The sequence below is a fragment of the Neofelis nebulosa genome, chromosome 2, assembly GCF_028018385.1.
Source record: "Neofelis nebulosa isolate mNeoNeb1 chromosome 2, mNeoNeb1.pri, whole genome shotgun sequence".
In the NCBI taxonomy this organism is placed as follows: Eukaryota; Metazoa; Chordata; class Mammalia; order Carnivora; family Felidae; genus Neofelis; species Neofelis nebulosa.
This window is the reverse complement of record NC_080783.1, coordinates 21,273,136-21,292,490: the sequence shown is the minus strand read 5'-3', so window position 1 is coordinate 21,292,490 and position 19,355 is coordinate 21,273,136. Positions and strand designations below refer to the sequence as shown.

General features: G+C 39.1%; 1 protein-coding gene across 3 annotated transcripts in view; it reads right to left on the bottom strand.

Annotated features, from left to right (window-relative positions):
- The window catches only part of PECR (peroxisomal trans-2-enoyl-CoA reductase), a 38,204-nt gene extending 18,860 nt beyond the window's left edge, over positions 1 to 19,344 (bottom strand). The window contains exons 1-6 of one of the 3 annotated variants that reach the window (XM_058705787.1): positions 19,146 to 19,344; positions 15,113 to 15,246; positions 14,240 to 14,405; positions 8,492 to 8,573; positions 3,821 to 3,917; positions 1,417 to 1,527 (exon numbers count right to left, since the gene is read on the bottom strand). In XM_058705787.1, the coding sequence (XP_058561770.1) occupies positions 1,417 to 1,527; positions 3,821 to 3,917; positions 8,492 to 8,573; positions 14,240 to 14,405; positions 15,113 to 15,246; positions 19,146 to 19,269 (714 nt within the window). In that variant the 5' untranslated portion in view covers positions 19,270 to 19,344. The remainder of the gene's footprint in view (positions 1 to 1,416; positions 1,528 to 3,820; positions 3,918 to 8,491; positions 8,574 to 14,239; positions 14,406 to 15,112; positions 15,247 to 19,145) is intronic. The other 2 variants (XM_058705803.1, XM_058705795.1) reach the window with 2 other exon arrangements.
- Between the last annotated feature and the right edge of the window lie 11 nt (positions 19,345 to 19,355).

Below are 19,355 nucleotides of genomic sequence, written 5' to 3'. Positions count from 1 at the left end.
ATAAATATTTTTCTAGACAAACTTTAGAATTGGTGTGTTGAATTCTGAAACTACATTAAACTTATACATTAATTTAGGGAAGCTTGATTTTATTCACTTTTATTTTTTTACCATTGTTTTTTTAAATTGAAGTACAGGAGCGCCCGGGTGGCTCAGTCAGTTAAGCAACCGACTCTCGGTTTTGGCTCAGGTCATGATCTCACGGTTCTTAAGTTTGAGTCTCGCATCAGGCTCCATGCTGACGGTGCAGAGCCTGCTTGAGATTCTCTTTCTCCCTCTCTCTGCCCCTCCTCCACTAGTACTCGCGTGCTCTCTCTCTCCCTCTCTCAAAATAAATAAACTTAAAAAAAAGTGAAGTAGAGTTGACACACAATGTTACATTAGCTTCAGGCGTATGACCTTGTATTTGACAATTCCGTCTGCTACGCTATGTTCACCGCAAGTGTAGCTACCATCGGTCAACATACAAAGGGAAACCTGATTTTAATAAAATTGATTCTCTCCATTGAGGAATAGGACATGTCTCTGTTTATTCATTTTTTTCTGTTTTTTAGTAATACATTTCTTTTTGTTTACAGCTAAGTTTACACCAGGTACTTCTGTTTTTCCTATTATTGCAGGAAAGGCATCCTTTTTTTCACTATATTTTAAGACTGTGTTTTTAAGACTATATTTTGAGATATTGCTGGCCTTTAATAAGCTACTGATTTCTACATACTTAAATATGGCCCTTAGAGAAAGCACATATGGAACTTCACATAGCCATAATCATCTGGCTTTGCTTAGGGTCCTGGGTACCAACAAAGAACATGTGATAAAATAATACAGCTGAAAAGTGCAATGAAACATTAAGACCATGCTGTTCTTAATTCACACTGCGTTCAATCCTGAATAAAGATCAGGATCTTTATTCTGTGGGCGTGCAAAGCAGGGAGCCAGAAAATAACAGGGGAAATGGTCTGGTAGCAACGGGAGCACTCATGTCTATCAGCCAACCAGACTGTGTAAAAAGGACACCAAATGTTACAAATTTCCAAAGTATAAAAGAAAGTAATTGGGGGTTGGCTGGCTGGCTCAGTCAGTGGATCATGCAACTCTTGATCTTAGGGTTGTAAGTTCGAGCCCTCTGTTGGGTAAAGAGATCACTTTAAAAAAAAAGTAATTAGAGGCGCCTCGGTGGCTCAGTCGGTTAAGTGTCCGACTTCAGCTCAGGTCACGATCTCACGGTCCATGAGATCAAGCCCCGCATCGGGCTCTGGGCTGACGGTTCAGAGCCTGGAGCCTGCTTCCGATTCTGTGTCTCCCTCTCTCTCTGCCCCTCCCCCATTCATGCTCTGTCTCTCTCTGTCTCAAAAATAAATAAAAACGTTAAAAAAAAAAGTAATTAGAATCAATATTATTAGAAATATACATTACCTCCTCAGGAATTCCAATTCGCTTAGCTGGGATTCTCTCAAAGCACGCAGCAAAAACGTCTTCTGCCAAAGGACCATAGTTGTCAACAGCAGTCGGGGAATAAATGACGCCCTATGTTTAAGAATAAAATGAGACAAGGGGCGCCTGGGTGGCTCAGTCGGTTGGGCGGCCGACTTCGGCTCAGGTCATGATCTCGCAGTCCGTGAGTTCGAGCCCCGCGTCGGGCTCTGTGCTGACAGCTCAGAGCCTGGAGCCTGTTTCAGATTCTGTGTCTCCCTCTCTCTGACCCTCCCCCATTCATGCTCTGTCTCTCTCTGTATCAAAAATAAATAAACATTAAAAAAAAAAAGAATAAAATGAGACAAAATAAAGCACATAAAACTAAATTTTAATCTCAAAGACATCAAGGCAGTCTATTGCCCAATGCCAAAAAGTAAGTGGGTTAATTTTTACAGAAAAGTCAACATCTCTAATATTAATTTTTCTCAATATTGTCAAAGAAGTGCAGCTACCATGTTACAAATGGATTATCTGAATACTCACTTTGTGACCTCCTCTCCCTTAATAACCAGACAAGCCCTAGATTTTTTCTGAGAAGACTTGCTTTCTAAAAACATAACTGTGTGAATAGATCAGACAGGCACTTAACTAGGAACAGCGGGACAGGGGAGTCTATCTTCTGCTAAACCTCTGTTTTATAACAGAAGCCTAGGCTATGGTTATGTGAGACTTAGAAAATACAGTATTTTCATGGGTTTTCTCTACAGTGAAGTCACAAATAAAATATTTGAATCCAGTATAAATAAACCAAAATTTTAATTTTTTTTGAATTCTTTTATTTAGCTTTACTAGCTTTCAAGGGTTTATAAAGCCAAGAAAATTACTCAAAAACTGTATAACACACAATAAAGCTATTGGTTATGAATCCATCACTACAGCAGAGGTTACAGGAGTGAGGGAGGAAACCAAAGGGTTTTGGCGGTATTCATTACTCCAAATGATAATGGGGCACTGTACTGGTTTCCAATGAAACAATTTGGAACTTTTATTTAAAGAGGATAAAACCTTCTAGAAGTATTAAGGTTTAGACATTTAACCTAAAAACATCTTCTGGAGATATATGTGACTTTGTAACACTAACATACTATTAAATGTTTTCAAGAAATGCACTTCTGGGGGCCAGTATTCGAAGATATCAACAGGAAGAATGAAACTGTAATGAATTTTGTCCTGCAAATACTTGAGTGTAATACGGGTAAGGTGATGTCAGCTGTGAAGGACTGAAGACATATGAAATTTATGGCTAGGAGCCTGCAATTTGTTAAAGATGAGATTTCTCTACTCACTTCAAGTCAGTTCTTGCTTAGTTCCCACCCAGTAGCATGGATAACAATATCTATAGATATATGGACAGGTCTGTAGATATTATAACCACAGATGTTATAGTTTTGTATATAGGGATGATTACTATCTTAGAAAAACAACAAGAGACATCACAGAGAAGTGGATTTAGGCTGAGTTTTGCCAGATGAGTGAGATATTTCACATGATATCTCTCTTAAAGTACATAGCCGGTATGTAATACCCAGGGAAGCTTAAGCTATATCTTATTTCACACACATAAAAAATGAAATTGAACATATTGTGATTTGAGCATATAGTGATTTTCCCCCCTATAATTTACAGCATGTTGCTGAGAAATTTTCTCTCGACTTCTAAACAATCTTTAACTTGAATTAGACTTCAGATTTTTCTCTCTCTCCTTGTGACGAATTAATGATATACCAAGAAATAACAAAATAATCTGGCAAAATTTGTTCTTTAAAGCAGTGGTTCTCAATCTTCACTGTGCATTTGAATTTCCTAGGTGGCTTTTAAAAATACCAATGCCTGGATTCCATAGTTTGGAGTCAAGTGTACATATTGCTAGTTTTTCAACATTTCATAGATAATTCTAATATATTGTCAAGAATGAGAATCATTGGCTTAATTTAACCTTCTTGACAATCTGGTTGTAGATCAAAGAATGCTTCTTTCTGATTTTATCTATTTTAAAAAAAAATTTTTTTTAATGTTTATTTATTTTTGAAGGAGAGAGAGACAGAGCATGAGCTGGGAAGGGGAAGAGAGAGACAGGAGACCCAGAATCCGAAGCAGGCTCCAGGCTCTGAGCTGTCAGGACAGAGCCCGACGCGAGGCTCAAACTCACAGCCGTGAGATCCTGATCCAAGCCGAAGTCAGATGCTTAACTGGCTGAGCCACCCAGGTGCCCCTGATTTTATGTATTTTTAAAAACCAATCTTTTCTAGTATACATGAGTATTAACAAATACGTCTATCAACAACACAAATGGAATCAGAAGAGAACAAGTTGTCAATAGCTTTCATATGGAACGTTTACCTACAGGGGCAACACAGTTGATCCTTATTCCACTGCTGGCCCATTCCACAGCTAAGGTTTTGGTGAGGTTATAAACACCTTCTCTGGCAGCTCCACTGTGCCTTTAGAAGACAAAACATAAAAATTATAACCAGCTTCTGCTGTTTCTCTCGTTAACTGACGGATGTGCCAATGACCTGTCAGAGCCCCACAGATATATTCTTGTTGAGTCTGTCTTTTTGATCCTTTTTCTGAACATGGGGAAGGAGGAGGGTCCTTCAATGTTAAAGCCAAAACACAGTTATCTGATGGTCAAACAAATCTTACATTATAGGCACACATAACATCCTCCAAAACACCATGACCGTAAGAGAAATATTTTGAAGATCTTTTTATTACATAGAAAAACTAACAAATTGGTAATTTTAAGGGTTACAAATGTGTGGGTTTTGTTTTTTGTTTTTTTGGGTTTTTTGTTTTTGTTTTTGTTTTTGAAAGAGAGAGAAAGAGTGGACGCAAGCAGGGGAAAAGGACAGAGGGAGACAGAGAGAGAATCTCAAGCAGGCTCCAGGCTCAGTGCAGAGCCTGATGCAGGGTTTGATCCCATGACCCTGGGATCATGACCTGAGCCAAATTCAAGAGTTGGACACTCAACCAACTGAGCCACCCAGGCACCCCACAAATGGGGTTATTCTTTAAATCAATTTTAGATTATAAGGGATAAGAAATTCATACATCGGGCTAGAAATAGTATCAATAGGCTTTCTAGACACCCCAAAATTTAAATAAATTTTAATATATTTCCAGAAAGGAAGTGCAAAATATTTAGGCCTGCATCCATATGGGATCTTATGCATAAAGTACAGATATAATGTTGCTTAGAATTTCTACTTACCAGGTCCTCAGAACCAAGTGTGTGAGACCCGGGGGTATATCCACTTCTCACTAAAGACCTACAGAGCCCAACCTTCTTGAAGAAAACCTATCTCTGTTCCAGTGTTGTCCGCAGCAACCCTGGCGGGACTCCATGCAGAAGCCAACTTACTTGGTCGGAATTACCCAAGTGATCCCACAACTACCCAATGGGGCCATAACTTCTGTTGCTACTGAATCCAGCAGTCCAGGGTGCATCTACAGAACACGTTCCCGTGTCCCGTCTACTGCCACCAGTGCGAGGAGGGGCCCAATTGCAACACTCAGCTGGGACAGATAATTGAAATTGAAAACACCAGGAGCAAGAGACAGGGGCAGGAACAGACATGCTTCTATAGAAGCACAACCGAGTCCTGACTCTTTCCTTTGAGGAGGACTAGAGGTGTTTGTCCCCTTGCACTCAGCCCCCTGATCACCAGGGTCACCACATGAGGTGACCTCCTCATAGAAAACGGCTCAGCAGTTACAGTGAGCCCCTGAAGAAACAAGTGGCAGATGTTCAGAAACTGGTAGGTGCCCGGAGCACCTGGGTGGCTCAGTCAGTTAAGCATCTGACTTCAGCTCAGGTCATGATCTCACAGGTCATGAGTTCAAGCCCCATGTCGGGCTCTGAGGCTGTCAGCACAGCCGGGAGCCTGCTTTGGATTCTGTGTCTCCCTCTCTCTCTGCCCCTCCCCCACTCATGCTCTGTCTCTCTCTCTCTCTCTCTCTCTCTCTCTCTCTCTCTCTCAAAAATAAGTAAACATTTAAAACATTTTTTTAAAAAGAAAGAAAGAAACTGGTAGGTGCCCAAGAGAGAAAGCCGCTAGAATGAGAGACAGAGGTGGAAAATCAGAGACAGATATTAGTGAATCCCCATCAGGACAGAACAGATGCTGGACAATTCAGCTTTGGAGTGATGACTGTGTCACATGAAGTGCTGTTCCAGTCACTCTTCTGCTAAAGGAAACACCGAGAGGGACTGGCATTTATCTGAACTAGGAGTTGAGTGAAATTATATTTTACCATTTCCATGACAAGCTCACATCCTCTTTCAATGACCAATTTCTGTATCAGGTAATATCTGAAACCTCTTGCAGTCTGTGTGGGAACAGATTACAAGTAATAAACTGCCTTGAAGGCTGTCACATTGCTTCATTTTCTTCCTGTCATTTATAAATAGGAGGCAGGAGGATGTACAACTGTCAGTGAATAGAGCACTAACAAATGTTTCAAATGCTTCTGCAACTTACACACATAAAACCATACAGTATATGCTCTTTTTCACTTGGCTTCTTTCACTCAGAATAATTATTTTGGGATTCCTCCATGTTGTTGCCTGAGCTAATAGCTCATTTGCTCTTATTTCCAAGTAGTAGTCTGTTACATAGATAGACTACAATTGGCGGATTCATTCACCCGCAGATGGGCATTTGGGCTACAAACTGTCTACCCATGCGAAATGGGAGTTAGTTTTTTGGCTAATCTTTTGCCCTTGTAATCATGAACAATCACCCAGAAGATCAGCAGGTCAAGCTAAACTCCCCCACATAGATGTAACAGAAAAAATGTAACGTCTTAGGCAACATTAAGAAAAATGTGCCAAGGAGGCAGTTCAAACACACACACAAGATATCCAGATAGCCTTTCAATAAATCAAAAGGTGCTCCATTGAGAAGATCATTTCTTGCCTATCAGAGTTGTCCGGAAGTTGTTAACACAGGTTTTGGGTGAGGCTCTAGGGAACATGCGCACTCATATTTTGCTGGTGGGAGTGCAAACTGGAAAGAAATTTGGAAATACCTAGGAGCTTTGTTTTTCTTTTTGAGTTTTTTAAATGTTTTATTTTAGAGAGAGAGAGAGAGAGAGAGAGAGAGAGAATGGGGGAGGGTCAGAGAGAGGGAGACACAGAATTGAAAGCAGGCTCCAGGCTCTGAGCTGTCAGCACAGAGCCCAACTCAGGGCTTGAACCCAAGAACAGCAAGATCATGACCTAAGCTGAAGTCAGACGCTTAACCGACTGAGCCACCCAGGAGCCCCTGGAAATACCTAAAAGCATTTACCTTTCACCTTCACCCAGCAATCCATCTTCCAGAATGTATGGTAAACATATAACTCCACAAATATGAAACAAATATGTACAGTGTTATTCACTGCAGAATTATTTATAATAGCGAAATGTAGAAACAATATAAATTTCTATTAACTTTGAGATAATATGTGCATTTGGAAAGAGGAATTTGAAAATAAGTCCATAAGTCCATAGTGGTATACCAAAAAATTTAATGATAATAATGATAATTGCAATAAATATACAGATAAGGAAGGAATGGCTATTGCAAAGAAGTCTTTTTATGAATTACCAGCTAATAAATATAGAAGCAATTATGAAATCAGAAAAATTAACATTGCCCCACCATTAACGTAATAAGTGATTCAGGTAAGAATCACCAGTGGTTGCAAAAATCACGATGGAAAACAGAATTTTCCCGCAATACCAAAACATCACCCTATAGATTACAGATGATGGACTAATAATAAAGGAATTCAGATCACTGTCTTACTTAGTTAAAAGGTTTTTTTCCGGGATGAGAAAAGATAGAGCATTCAACTTTGTACCTTATGCAGTTTTGTATATATATCAAAACGAGCATGCATGTTTTTATAACACTAAGATAGACCTACTTTATAAAACATTCTATGTTGGAAAATAAAATTTTTTTTCATAAAAAAATGGAAGGATTCAGAACTTATAAAAGATATGAAGGAAATCAGCAAAACGAATTTTTTTCTAAACCAGACTTTTTACCTGCTAAACGTGTGGTCTTCAAGTAGCTTCCTAGCACATTGTTTTTCTCTTTGTTCTATGTGGATGTCCTTTTAGATTATTATGAAAGAATCTACTGAGCCAGTACAGGAAATTAGTTCATTGATGGACTTTAAAAAAAAAAAAAAAAATCAGGGGCGCCTGGGTGGCGCAGTCGGTTAGGCGTCCGACTTCAGCCAGGTCACGATCTCGCGGTCCGTGAGTTCGAGCCCCGCGTCAGGCTCTGGGCTGATGGCTCGGAGCCTGGAGCCTGTTTCCGATTCTGTGTTTCCCTCTCTCTCTGCCCCTCCCCCGCTCATGCTCTGTCTCTCTCTGTCCCAAAAATAAAAATTAAAAACGTTGAAAAAAAAATTAAAAAAAAATCAGTTTCCAACATAATATTTTACCAAAATCAGAATAAGAGTGAAATATGTCAAATTCCACTATGGAGTAACAATTCAGCAGTTCTGTCTAAAAATGAATAGGCATATTCACAGTATTCTAATCTAAATTAGCCTAGATTAGTTTTATTTCCACACGTTAACAAAAAAAGATGTCTCCAGAAAATGATGACCAGTTTAGCGACATCTGGATAAGGGTTACTGGATAAAATATAGAACATTCCGTTAAATTTGAATTTCAGATAAATAACAACAACAACAGCAACAACAACAACAACAACAAAACTTTAGCATAAAGATGCCCCATGCAATATTTGGAACAGACTTATAATAAAAAATGTAATGGAGCATCTGTTTTTCTTTTGTTGGTAAATCTGGCAAGTCTCATATGGATGGAAATTTTTTGGAAGTACATTTTCAACATTCAAATAAAGGGAATAGCTAAGTATTGAGATTGAAACTTATTAAAGGATTAAGGATCGTGACTTATGAAGTTTTCTCCACCCTACTCCCCCCTATTCAGAAGACAAAACCCAAAGATATAGAAAAATATACATATATGTATGTGTGTGCTTACACAAATCCCGGGAGTCCATTCTTAGTAAGGATAATGATATTGACAATAGACCCTCCATGTTCTTTCATCCACGAGCTGTAAACTGCAGGAAAAAGACCAGTGACAAACGTGTGACTCTCATCCCCTGTCCCAGCATGTTGCTTTTTATTTTAAAATTTTTAATTTCCATTTCCTTTTTATAAAAAGCCTGATTGGGCATAATGTAGGGATCACAAAATTCATCCACTTCACGTGTACAACTTCAAGACTTTTAATAATATACAGAGTCATGGAACCACCATCACAATCCAATTTTAGAATATTTCCATTACCCCCCAAAAGTTCCTTGGTAGCTTTTTGCAGTTCAAGCCATCCCCAAGCAAACCCTCATCTACTTTCTGTTTATATAAATTTGCCTTTTCTGAATATTACGTATAAAGGAAAACACACAATATGTGGTCTTTTTTGTCTGGCTTCTCTCACTTAGAATAATGTTTGTGAGCTTCATCCAGGCTGTAACATGTGTCAAGAGTTAACTTTTCTTGCCGAATAGTATTCCATTGAATGGATATGCCATATTTCATTTATCCATTCACCAGCTGATGAACGTTTGGATTGTTTCCACTTTGAGGTGATTATGAATACAAACCTTTATGTGGACATATGTTTTTATTTCTCTTGGGTGGAAGTGCTGGGTCATATCATATGGTAACTGTAGGTTTAACTTTTTAAGAAACTGCCAGACTATTTTCCGGTGTCTCCACCATTTTACATTCCTACCAGAAATACATGAGGGTTCCAGTTTCTGCACACTGTTATTGTCTAACTTTCTGATTACAGCCATTCTAATGGGTATGAAGGGATATTTCACTGAGATTTTTTTTAATGCTTTTATTTATTTCTGAGAGAGAGAGAGACAGAGACAGAGACAGAGCAAAAGTGGAGGAGGAGCAGAGAGAGAGAGAGAGAGAGAGGGAGACCCAGAATCTGAAGAAGGCACCAGGCTCTGAGCTGTCAGCACCGAGCACGATGCGGGGCTGGAACCCATAAACCATGAGATCATGACCTGAGACGAAGTAACACACTTAACCAACGGAGCCGCCCAGGTGCCCTTCACTGAGCTTTTGACTGGCATTTCCCTAAGGACTAATGGTGTTGAGAATCTTCTGATGTACTTGTTCATCATTTATATATATTCTTTGGTGAAATATCTATTTAAATCTTTTGCACATTTTTTAATTGGTTTGTTTTCTTAACATTGAATTCTAAGAATTCTTTTTACATTCTGGATACAAGTTCTTTATCAGATATGTGATTTGGAAATCTCTTCTCCCAGTTTATGGCTTATCTTTTCATTTTCTTAATGTTATCTTTTGAAGCACACACGTGTAATTCTGATTAAGTCCAGCTCATCAGTTTTTTTCACCTTATGCATGGTATTTTGGGTGGCGTATCTCAGGACTCATTGCTTAAACCAAGGTCATAAAGATTTTGTCCTTTGTTTGCTTCTAAAAGTTACAAAATTTTACTTTTTGCTTTTAGGCCCACGGTCCATTTTGCACTTTGGGTTTGCTTTCACTTATGGTGTGAAGTAAGGGTCTTTTTCTTGTATGTGCATATCCGACTGTCCAAGCACCATCTGTTGAAAAGACTATCATTTCCCCAAACAAATGCCTCGGTCCCTTTGGCAAAAATCATAAATATAACGGTTTGACCACAAATATAAGGATTTATTTCTGGACTGTCAAATCTGTCCCAATGATCTATGCATCTAGCCTTATGCTAGTACCACACTGTCTTGAAACCAAGAAGTAGAAGTCCTCCAACTTTCCTCTGTTGCAAAACCGTTATTTCCGAAAAATTTTGAAAATTTCTAAAAATTTCGTTATTTCTGGCTGTTCTGAGTCCTTTGAACTTCCACGTGTATTTTAGGATCTGTTTGTCAATTTCTGCAAAAATAATAGAGACTGCACTGAACCTACAGATCAACTTGGGAAAAACTACCATCTTAACAATATTGTATTTTCTAATTCACAAACATCAAATGTTTTCCCATTTATTTTCATCTTCTTTCATTTCTGGCAGCAACGTTTTGTAGTTTCTAGATATGAGTCGTATCCTTTTCTATTCTATCCTTTAACTTCATTCTTTAAGTATTTTACCTTTTTGAAGCCCCATTTGATATTTAGCCATCAAGTCCATTCATATAAATCAAGACAACGCCAGAGATGTTCCCTCAAGACTAGCTTTAACAGAAACCTAATTTTTAATGATATTTATTTATTTTTTTAAATGTTTATTTATTTTTGAGGGGGAGAGAGAGAGAGGCAGAGTACAAGCGGGGAGGGCAGAGAGAGAGAGAGAGGGTGACACAGAATCTGAAGCAGGCTCCAAGCTCTGAGCTGTCAGCACAGACCCTGACATGGGGCTTGAATTTAGGAACCCCAAGATCATGATCTGAACTGAAGTTGGACACTTAACCGACTGAGCCACCCAAGTGCCCCAGAAATCTAATTTTTAGAATGTAAAGGCCAGAGAACAATTCAAGACCCTCCTATTAAAAGTTCAGGCAAAAATAAGAGTGCCTTCCAATTATTACTTAATGCTTTCTAGTGAGTTCTGACCAATTCATAGAGTATGACAGAAAAAGCAGGTAAAGCCACTAGAAAAGAAGATATAAAATACAGTCTTTTAAAATTCTAAGACAATTCTTTCATATTATTTTCACATTATTAATTTTTTTAGATTTTATTTTTAAGTACTCTCATCACCCAAGATGGGGCTCGAACTCCTAATCCTGAGATTAAGAGTCATGTGCTCTACCGACTGAGCCAGCTAGGTGCCCCTATTTTCACATTTTTCAAACTGGGATATGTCTTACAGTTGGTGGCTTCTTAATACACACATGGCACTGTTTGTACTTTCTTAGTGATATACAAAATGGTGCATTTCTGAATTGACTATATCTTTGACTCAATGAAATACAGTATTTATTTTTAGACAACATGATTGTACGTCTAAAACACCCAAAAGACTAATTTAAAAAAAACTGTTAAAGCTACAAATTGCTAGATAAAGTTACAAGCTCAACTTGAAAAAATAATTCTTCTATAAACCAACAATAATCCAGTTGAAAAATAATTGGTAAATAGCCCATTCAAAATAGCAAGAGTCATCAAAAATACCTAAGCATAGGGGCGCCTGGGTGGCGCAGTCGGTTAAGCGTCCGACTTCAGCCAGGTCACGATCTCGCGGTCCGTGAGTTCGAGCCCCGCGTCAGGCTCTGGGCTGATGGCTCGGAGCCTGGAGCCTGTTTCTGATTCTGTGTCTCCCTCTCTCTCTGCCCCTCCCCCGTTCATGCTCTGTCTCTCTCTGTCCCAAAAATAAATAAAAAACGTTGAAAAAAATTAAAAAAAAAAAATACCTAAGCATAACCTTAATTAAAAAAATATATATGAGTTCTATATGACAAAAACCACAAATCTTTGCCAAAAAATATAAAATAAGTATCTATTAATAGAAAGACATGCCATTATGATATATTCATTACTTTAGGGTAATAATTTCCCAGGTAGACACATTTGTCAAAGCTGATTACATTACACTTTAAATGTTAATTTAATATTTTTACCTCAATAAAGTTGTAAAATGTGAAAAAAAAAAAAAGGAAGACATGCCATTATGGAAAGACAATATTTAAACATGGTAACTATTTTCAAATTATTGACAAATTTAACACAATTCCAACCAAATTCCCCACCAGGATTTTTGAGGAAAAAACCTGAATATAAAATTCATCTGAAAGAATAAAAGGTCATGAATAGCCAAGAAAAAGTTTGAAAATGAAAATAAATAAAGCACTGCGTGCCATACTGAATATCTAAAAAAACTTATTAAGGAAAAAAAGAAAGGGGAATAAATTTATTTAAATCACCCTAACACAGACTTTCTGCTTCTGTTAGCACTCTGACATCATTGTTTTTCCCCTGACACTTTTCCTGGGTATTACAGGAATATTTCTTCATGCTATTTGAGAGAATCAGATGCCAATCACAAATACAGTTTATTTACCTGTGCTTCAGACCAACTGGCTATAAATCAGAAGTTCCTATGAGTTCTTCCTTGGATTTGACTAATCTGCTCTTGAACTCAGGAAACTAGTTCACTCACTAAATTACCCATTTGTTACAAAGCATATTAAGGGATATGAACCAACAGGCAGATGAAGAAATACACAGGGCAAGGTCCTCAACAAAGAAGCTTCCATTCTGTGGAGTTTGAGACTGGCATGGTGTCACATGTTCTGATTTACCAACCCTATCCTTTGATTTTTCATTACAGAGTTGTGACTGATTAAATCTTTGGCCACTGGTCACTGATTTGACCCTCACCCCTCTCTGCTGCCCAGAAATCAGTGTTGGTTCCCTACCAACCAGCTCGTACCCCATCTTTAGGGAATTTCCCAAAGTCACCTCATTAACATACTCAGTTGTGGTTGAACAGGGCTTGTTATGAATAACGGACACTCATTTCACCCTTACAGTCCTAAAGCCATTACAGGTACTGAAGACAAGAAGACCAAGTGTTATAACAAAAGACTTAATGCTCAGGAAATTACAAGGGCCAATGGGAGCTATGAACCAGGAACTGGAGACAGACCAAAACATACACTCATTACAAATCACATCACAGTCCCCAGTGATTCTGGAACTACCGTGTTATCCCTAACTACCTACCTGAACTTTTTACATGAGGGTGAAACAAACTATCTTATTTAAGCTCCTGTTTTTTTCCATGGTCTCTACACTGGAACAGCTAGTCACAACTGATATAAAGCTTTATATTGCTGGTTAGATAAAAAGGCTGGGAATGTCTGCAAGCCTTTGACTTAGAGATATTAAGAAGATAAAGCCTAACCCATGTTGGGGTAAAGACCCTTTTGGTTGGAATTATACTTGTTCTGTGGGTTTTATCATAAAAATGTCTTGGAAAGCTTGCAAGAAAACCCTTGAGTTACTCAACTTCAGGAGTTGAGCATCACCACCCCAACACACGACTTTCAGTCCAAAGGTTATGTATGCTAGCTAACTGTTAGCTGGAAAGAATGTGGACTCTATCTAGTGTTCTCCCGGAAGATTTCATAAGTTAATGAACAGGCCCTTATAACAGATTCATTTCTTTAAAACAAAGCGTGAGAGGTTTTTTGGTTTTTGTTTTAAATTTCAGGGACAACTTTGTAGCTATATCTTTGTACAGATCCATAATAATTTTCTCATGACAAATTCCTAGAAATAAAATTACAAGATCAAAGCATATCCATATATTATAAATACTGCCAAATTACTATCCAGAAAGGGAACAACTTACATCCCTGTGTTGTATGGGAATGAACCAGGGCAGTAAATGTTGATGATATGGAGTTTCTGCGCCTCTAACAATTCTCTTTCAAGATTTTCTATAATCTTTGGGGCGCCTGGGTGGCGCAGTCGGTTAAGCGTCCGACTTCAGCCAGGTCACGATCTCGCGGTCCGTGAGTTCGAGCCCCGCGTCAGGCTCTGGGCTGATGGCTCAGAGCCTGGAGCCTGTTTCCGCTTCTGTGTCTCCCTCTGTCTCTGCCCCTCCCCCGTTCATGCTCTGTCTCTCTCTGTCCCAAAAATAAATTAAAAACGTTGAAAAAAAAATTTAAAAAAAAAAAAAAAAAAAAAAAAGATTTTCTATAATCTTTAAATAAGGACACTTTGACTTTTTTGGGTTATTGATCATACTTGCCTGCTTTGCACATGTAGAAAGTGCCCGTCAAGTTGGTTTCGACCACAGCATGCCATCCCTTTGCACTGATGTGTTCTGCAGGAGACATGAACTGGCCTCCTCCATTGTTGACCAAAAAATTGATCTTCCCATAAATATCTAAGGTGGATTTGATCAAACTGTTCACCTGAAGAAAAATGTTAAAAGTAAGCTGGTTAATAACCTCACTTGCTACTTGGACTGATAGCTTGCTCTAGAGAGGGAAAGAACTTGTAGTCTGTAACAGGAAATGGTAACTCTGAGTACCATAATACCCACAGATCAGAAAACTAAATTGGTAATTCTGATGACAAGATTTAGCCAAGAGCCTGGATCACTTCTGAATACAAGCCTCCTGAATACAAGCACTTCTGAATTTGTAAGCTGTAAACCCAGAATAATGAATAGTACTAAAATAGGTTAATGGCAACATTAAGAAATGACTTAAAAGGGGTGCCTGGATGGCTCAGTTGGTAGCGCATGTGACTCTTGATCTCAGGGTTGTGAGGTCGAGCCCAATGTTGGGTGTAGAAATTAACGATTACTTATAAACAAAACTTTAAAAAATTAAAAAAAATTTTTTTTTTAAAGAAATGACTTAAAGGGCAAAGGGCACAAAAGGTAATCTCACTGAGACCACATCCTTTCTTTGCTTCCTGATCTTGTTTCTCTCCATCTCCTTCTCTGGACGTAATTCACTCAGTAAATCATTGGCAAAAGAATCTCTTTCATAGACTCTGCTTTTAGTTAACCTCATCTAAGACAGTTACCATAGGAACACCTGTAGCACAGGTTTAGAAGCCATTACTATAAATTAAAATAAATGAATAAATGATATAGACATATTTGTATTACCTCCTCTTCTTTGCGAATGTTGCATTTTATGGGAGTGACCTGAGCCTGGTTGGTGTGGGGCAGGCTGACTTTCAGTTCTTCTGCAGTCGATTTTAATCTATCAAAGTTACGAGATGCAATGACCACATTACACCCTGAAAAGAAAACAGAGAACAAGTAAATATGCTTTCACTGGTTGTCTAAATTTTTTTTAACTTTTTTTCAATGTTTATTTATTTTTGAGAGAGAGAGACAGAGCACGAGTGGGGGAGGAGCAGAGAGAGAGGGAGACCCAGAATCAGAAGCAGGCTCCAGGCTCTGAGCTGTCAGCACAGAGCCCGACGCGGGGCTCGAACCCACGAACCATGAGATCATGACCTGAGGTGAAGTCAGACACTTAACCGACTGACCCACTCAAGTGCCCCATTGATTGTCTAAATTAAAAAAAAAAAAATACTAATGTTTAGGAAATATTTCACGTGTTCCCATAAAAAAAGATTAAAAAAAAAAAAAAAAGATGAGTCGGGACTTCTGCTTCTGGTTATGACGGAGCATCAATAACCAAGTTTACCCTCCAGACCGAAACAACTGAAGAACTAGACAAAGTATATACAGCAATGGTTTTCAGGCACAGGACATGGGTACCATGATGCGGCAATCTCGGAGAGTGGAAACAAACACTGTGAGTCCTATGATCATTCCAGCTTACCGCCTGGAGACAGTGTCCAAGGTGCAGCACAGGGAGGAGGAGGAAACCATTCAGAGCCCAGGAAGAGACGAAGATGGGAGTCCCAGAGGCCAAAACTAGGTTACATAGGGCAGAGAGAGAAGATAAGTCACAGAGCAATAACTCCAGAGATCTGCAGAGTTCCCTCAAATATTCAGCTGAGCACTGAACAGTGCATTGAGTGAAAAAAACTATCTGAGGCTGGGGAAAGAACCATCCCAAAGGAGCAGAAACAACAGACCCTGACATTCACACAGCACTGAGAATAGTGTTCCCACCAGGCAAAACCTTTCAAGGGCCAATGGGAAAAATACGCAGAAGGGTATGGCCTCAGTAGTGAAGCAAAATTAGCCCTAGGTTAAAGGCCATTCAGGTCAACACTTAACATACAACAAGCCTCTCCTAAGATATCAAACTGTTTCTAAGTAACTTAGGTGCATCTTAAAACAAAACTCAAGAATATACAAATAGCCAGCACTGAACAAGGTAAAATTCAAATGTCTGTCATCCAGCAAAAATTTTACCAGTCATGCAAAGAAGCAGATAGATAGAACCCATAATGAGGAGAAAAGTCAATTAATAAAAACAGAACCAGAAATGGCACTGACAACAAAATTAAACAAATTCGTGATAAAGAGAAAAATATTAAAAGCAGTCAGAGAAAAAGAACAGAACAAAAAGACAAGGAAGACAGAAGACTTCTTTTTCAGAAATATTGCAAGCCAGAAGACAGTGGAAATGGCTCGAAAGTACTGGGGAGGGGCAGAGGGTGGGCATTTGGGAACCCAGAAATCTTGACCCAGTGAAAACAGTTTTCAGAAATGATGACAACATGAAGAGCTGTTCACACATATAACAGCTGGAAGCATGTTACAGCTGCATTAAAGCAGACCTGTATTACTTAAAAGAGTAAAGGAAGTATTTCAGATGGAAGGACAATGATACAGATGGAAATCTAAATTACCAGAAACGCCAATTATGTGAGTAAATACAAAGACTTTTCTTCTTTCTATTCAAGTCTCTTTACTTTTTTTTTATTTTTTTAATGTTTATTTATTTATTTTGATGGGGCGGAGAGAGAGAGTATCCCAAGCAGGCTTTGCACTGTGAGTGCAGGGCCCGATGAAGGGCTTGGATCCCATGAATCGTGAGCTCATGACCTGAGCTGAAATCAAGAGCCAGACGCTTAACTGACTCAGCCACCCAGGCACCCCTATTCAAATCTCTTTAAAAGGTGGAGATTGTTTAAAGTAAAAATGGTAACAATGCACTGTAGGATTTATAACCTATGTAAAAATAAATGTGTGGGAACAACAGTGTGATGGCCAAAAAAGGTGAAATAGCAGCACAGGCAGTCCTTCCTTTGCTCAGCTCTAACACACACGAATTTCAATTGTGTAAGCTTAGTTGAACAACATAAATCCCTCAGCAACATGGTTCAAACTTCAGTTACCATGACATATTAATGGTGAGTAATTGTATAAAATACAAGCTGTTCCGTCCACAAATCACCATTGAATAACAGATGCACATCATGATCAGTGACTAATCATGTCACTTCTTTCAATGTCTGGCCATGATTGGGCACCGTGCATGCTTTCTTCAATTCACACACAGACAGCAAAGAAATACAGTCGTGTTGTGTCCGGGTCTCCCAGTGATAAGCCTATGATTCAAAGAGGGCTGGTCCAAAAAGATGAAAATACAACAAAGAAATAAAAATTGGTAACACTGGAAGTGAAATTAGAATTGAATGGAAAGGGAGTTATAAGAGGAATAGTCGTCCAGGGGCATACTGACACTGCCATCAGTGTTTTCCCGAAGTACAAATTCTAAGCTATGACATACTGGAATGTCTATTCACCTTACTGAGTGAAAATGAACCTTAGTGTTCACTGTCGCCTGATGTCTTAGCTCCTCCTGAAGAGACTGCTTCCCTTTTTTCATAGACAAATATATAAATGTTTCAGAAATACTGGCCAAGGCAGCCTCAGAGCACATAGAGCAAGAAGCCTTGCCAACTCTGGACTTCTCAGAGGTACACAGTAGATTCTAATTAAACTATACTGATAACTACAACTATATTGATAACTCTCCTCTCTCTCCCTCACCAAGCCGAGGCTGGTAGTCCCTTCTACATGCTACTATACTCCTGTCCTCACCCTAACACAGTATTTAAGCCCATGTTACACTGGAATGACCTGTTCTTAAGAGTCTCCCCCACACGCTGGCTGTCACCCCCAGAGGATAGGGACCTGTTGCTACCATAATCGTTACACTAGTACAAAGTCCACATTCAATATACACATGTGGAATAAATGGAGTTTATAAAGGTAAACAGTAAGAAGGGTCTCCACGTGACCACAATTATTTTACTTATATGGGACGAGCGAGCTTCTGCATATCTAAAGAAGGCACTTAAAGAAAACTATTTTTCAAGTTCACGTTGTAATCTAGTAATCTCCAATAGAGACAACTTTTGGAAATTCTGATGGGCATTCTGAAAGCTTTACAAAGCAAACACTGAAAAGATTCACCATGGGTTCCTGGTAAAACAAGACTTTTAAACAGAATTAAATTTATCAAAATGGATGTGTAACTTTCAGCACAGCATCAATTATACTGTTAGGAGAACTCTTGTTTCCTTTTAGCTTGTTACCAGGTAGGCTCTATTCCCAGAAGGAAAAATAAAAATTTGAAATAAAAATTTGGCATATTCTTTTCATATGCCTTTAAACTTTGTTTACATGGTTTTTTCATTCAATGAGGATTTACATCTTCATATAAGTAAACTTGTCCATTTTCCCCTTTGTGGTTTCTTTACTTGTTTATGTGCTTGCAAAATCCTCCCTTTCCCCAAGTTCGGGTAAATATTATAACAACTGTGTGCAGATTATATATGATGGGAGTCTCTTGGGTGTTAAGACCTTTAACAATTAAGTGAAGTGAAATGAAGTTTTCCCGTGTTTCTTCATTAGGTAATACATAAGATGGATTAATTTTAAGCACACATCTACAAATACTTCCATAGCATGTTCCCAAAGGTGTCCTTATTCCCCACTTCGGGCAATGTATCTTTGATTCTAACTGTTCCCTTTAGCTTACAAACAACGGTTTCATTACTCAACGTTTCCCCACAGTTTCTTAGGAAGGACTCTCTTCTTCCCCTCCCCCGCCCCCGCTCTGGTTTCAAGTTCACCCACGTCTCCAGCTTCTTTGCTTAGCAAGTCCAGGTCTCCGAGCGGTGCCTAGGAGCTCCAGGCACCCCGACCCCAGGTTATGCCAGGGTATCTCTGCGTTGTCTGGCCCAGGGGCTTGCTCACGTACCCAGGTTCAGGAGCTCGGTGGTGATGGCCTTTCCGATACCCGTGGCCCCGCCGGTGACGATGGCCAATTGGTCCTTCAGCAAGCCGGCCGCCAAGCAGCTCTTGCCCCTTGCGGAAACGCCCATCTCCACGGCGTGTCCGAGTCCCAGGAGCACTAAGGTCCCTCAGCCTGGGAGGTAAGCGGGGCCTTTAGTTACTTGTCAGCCCTGGC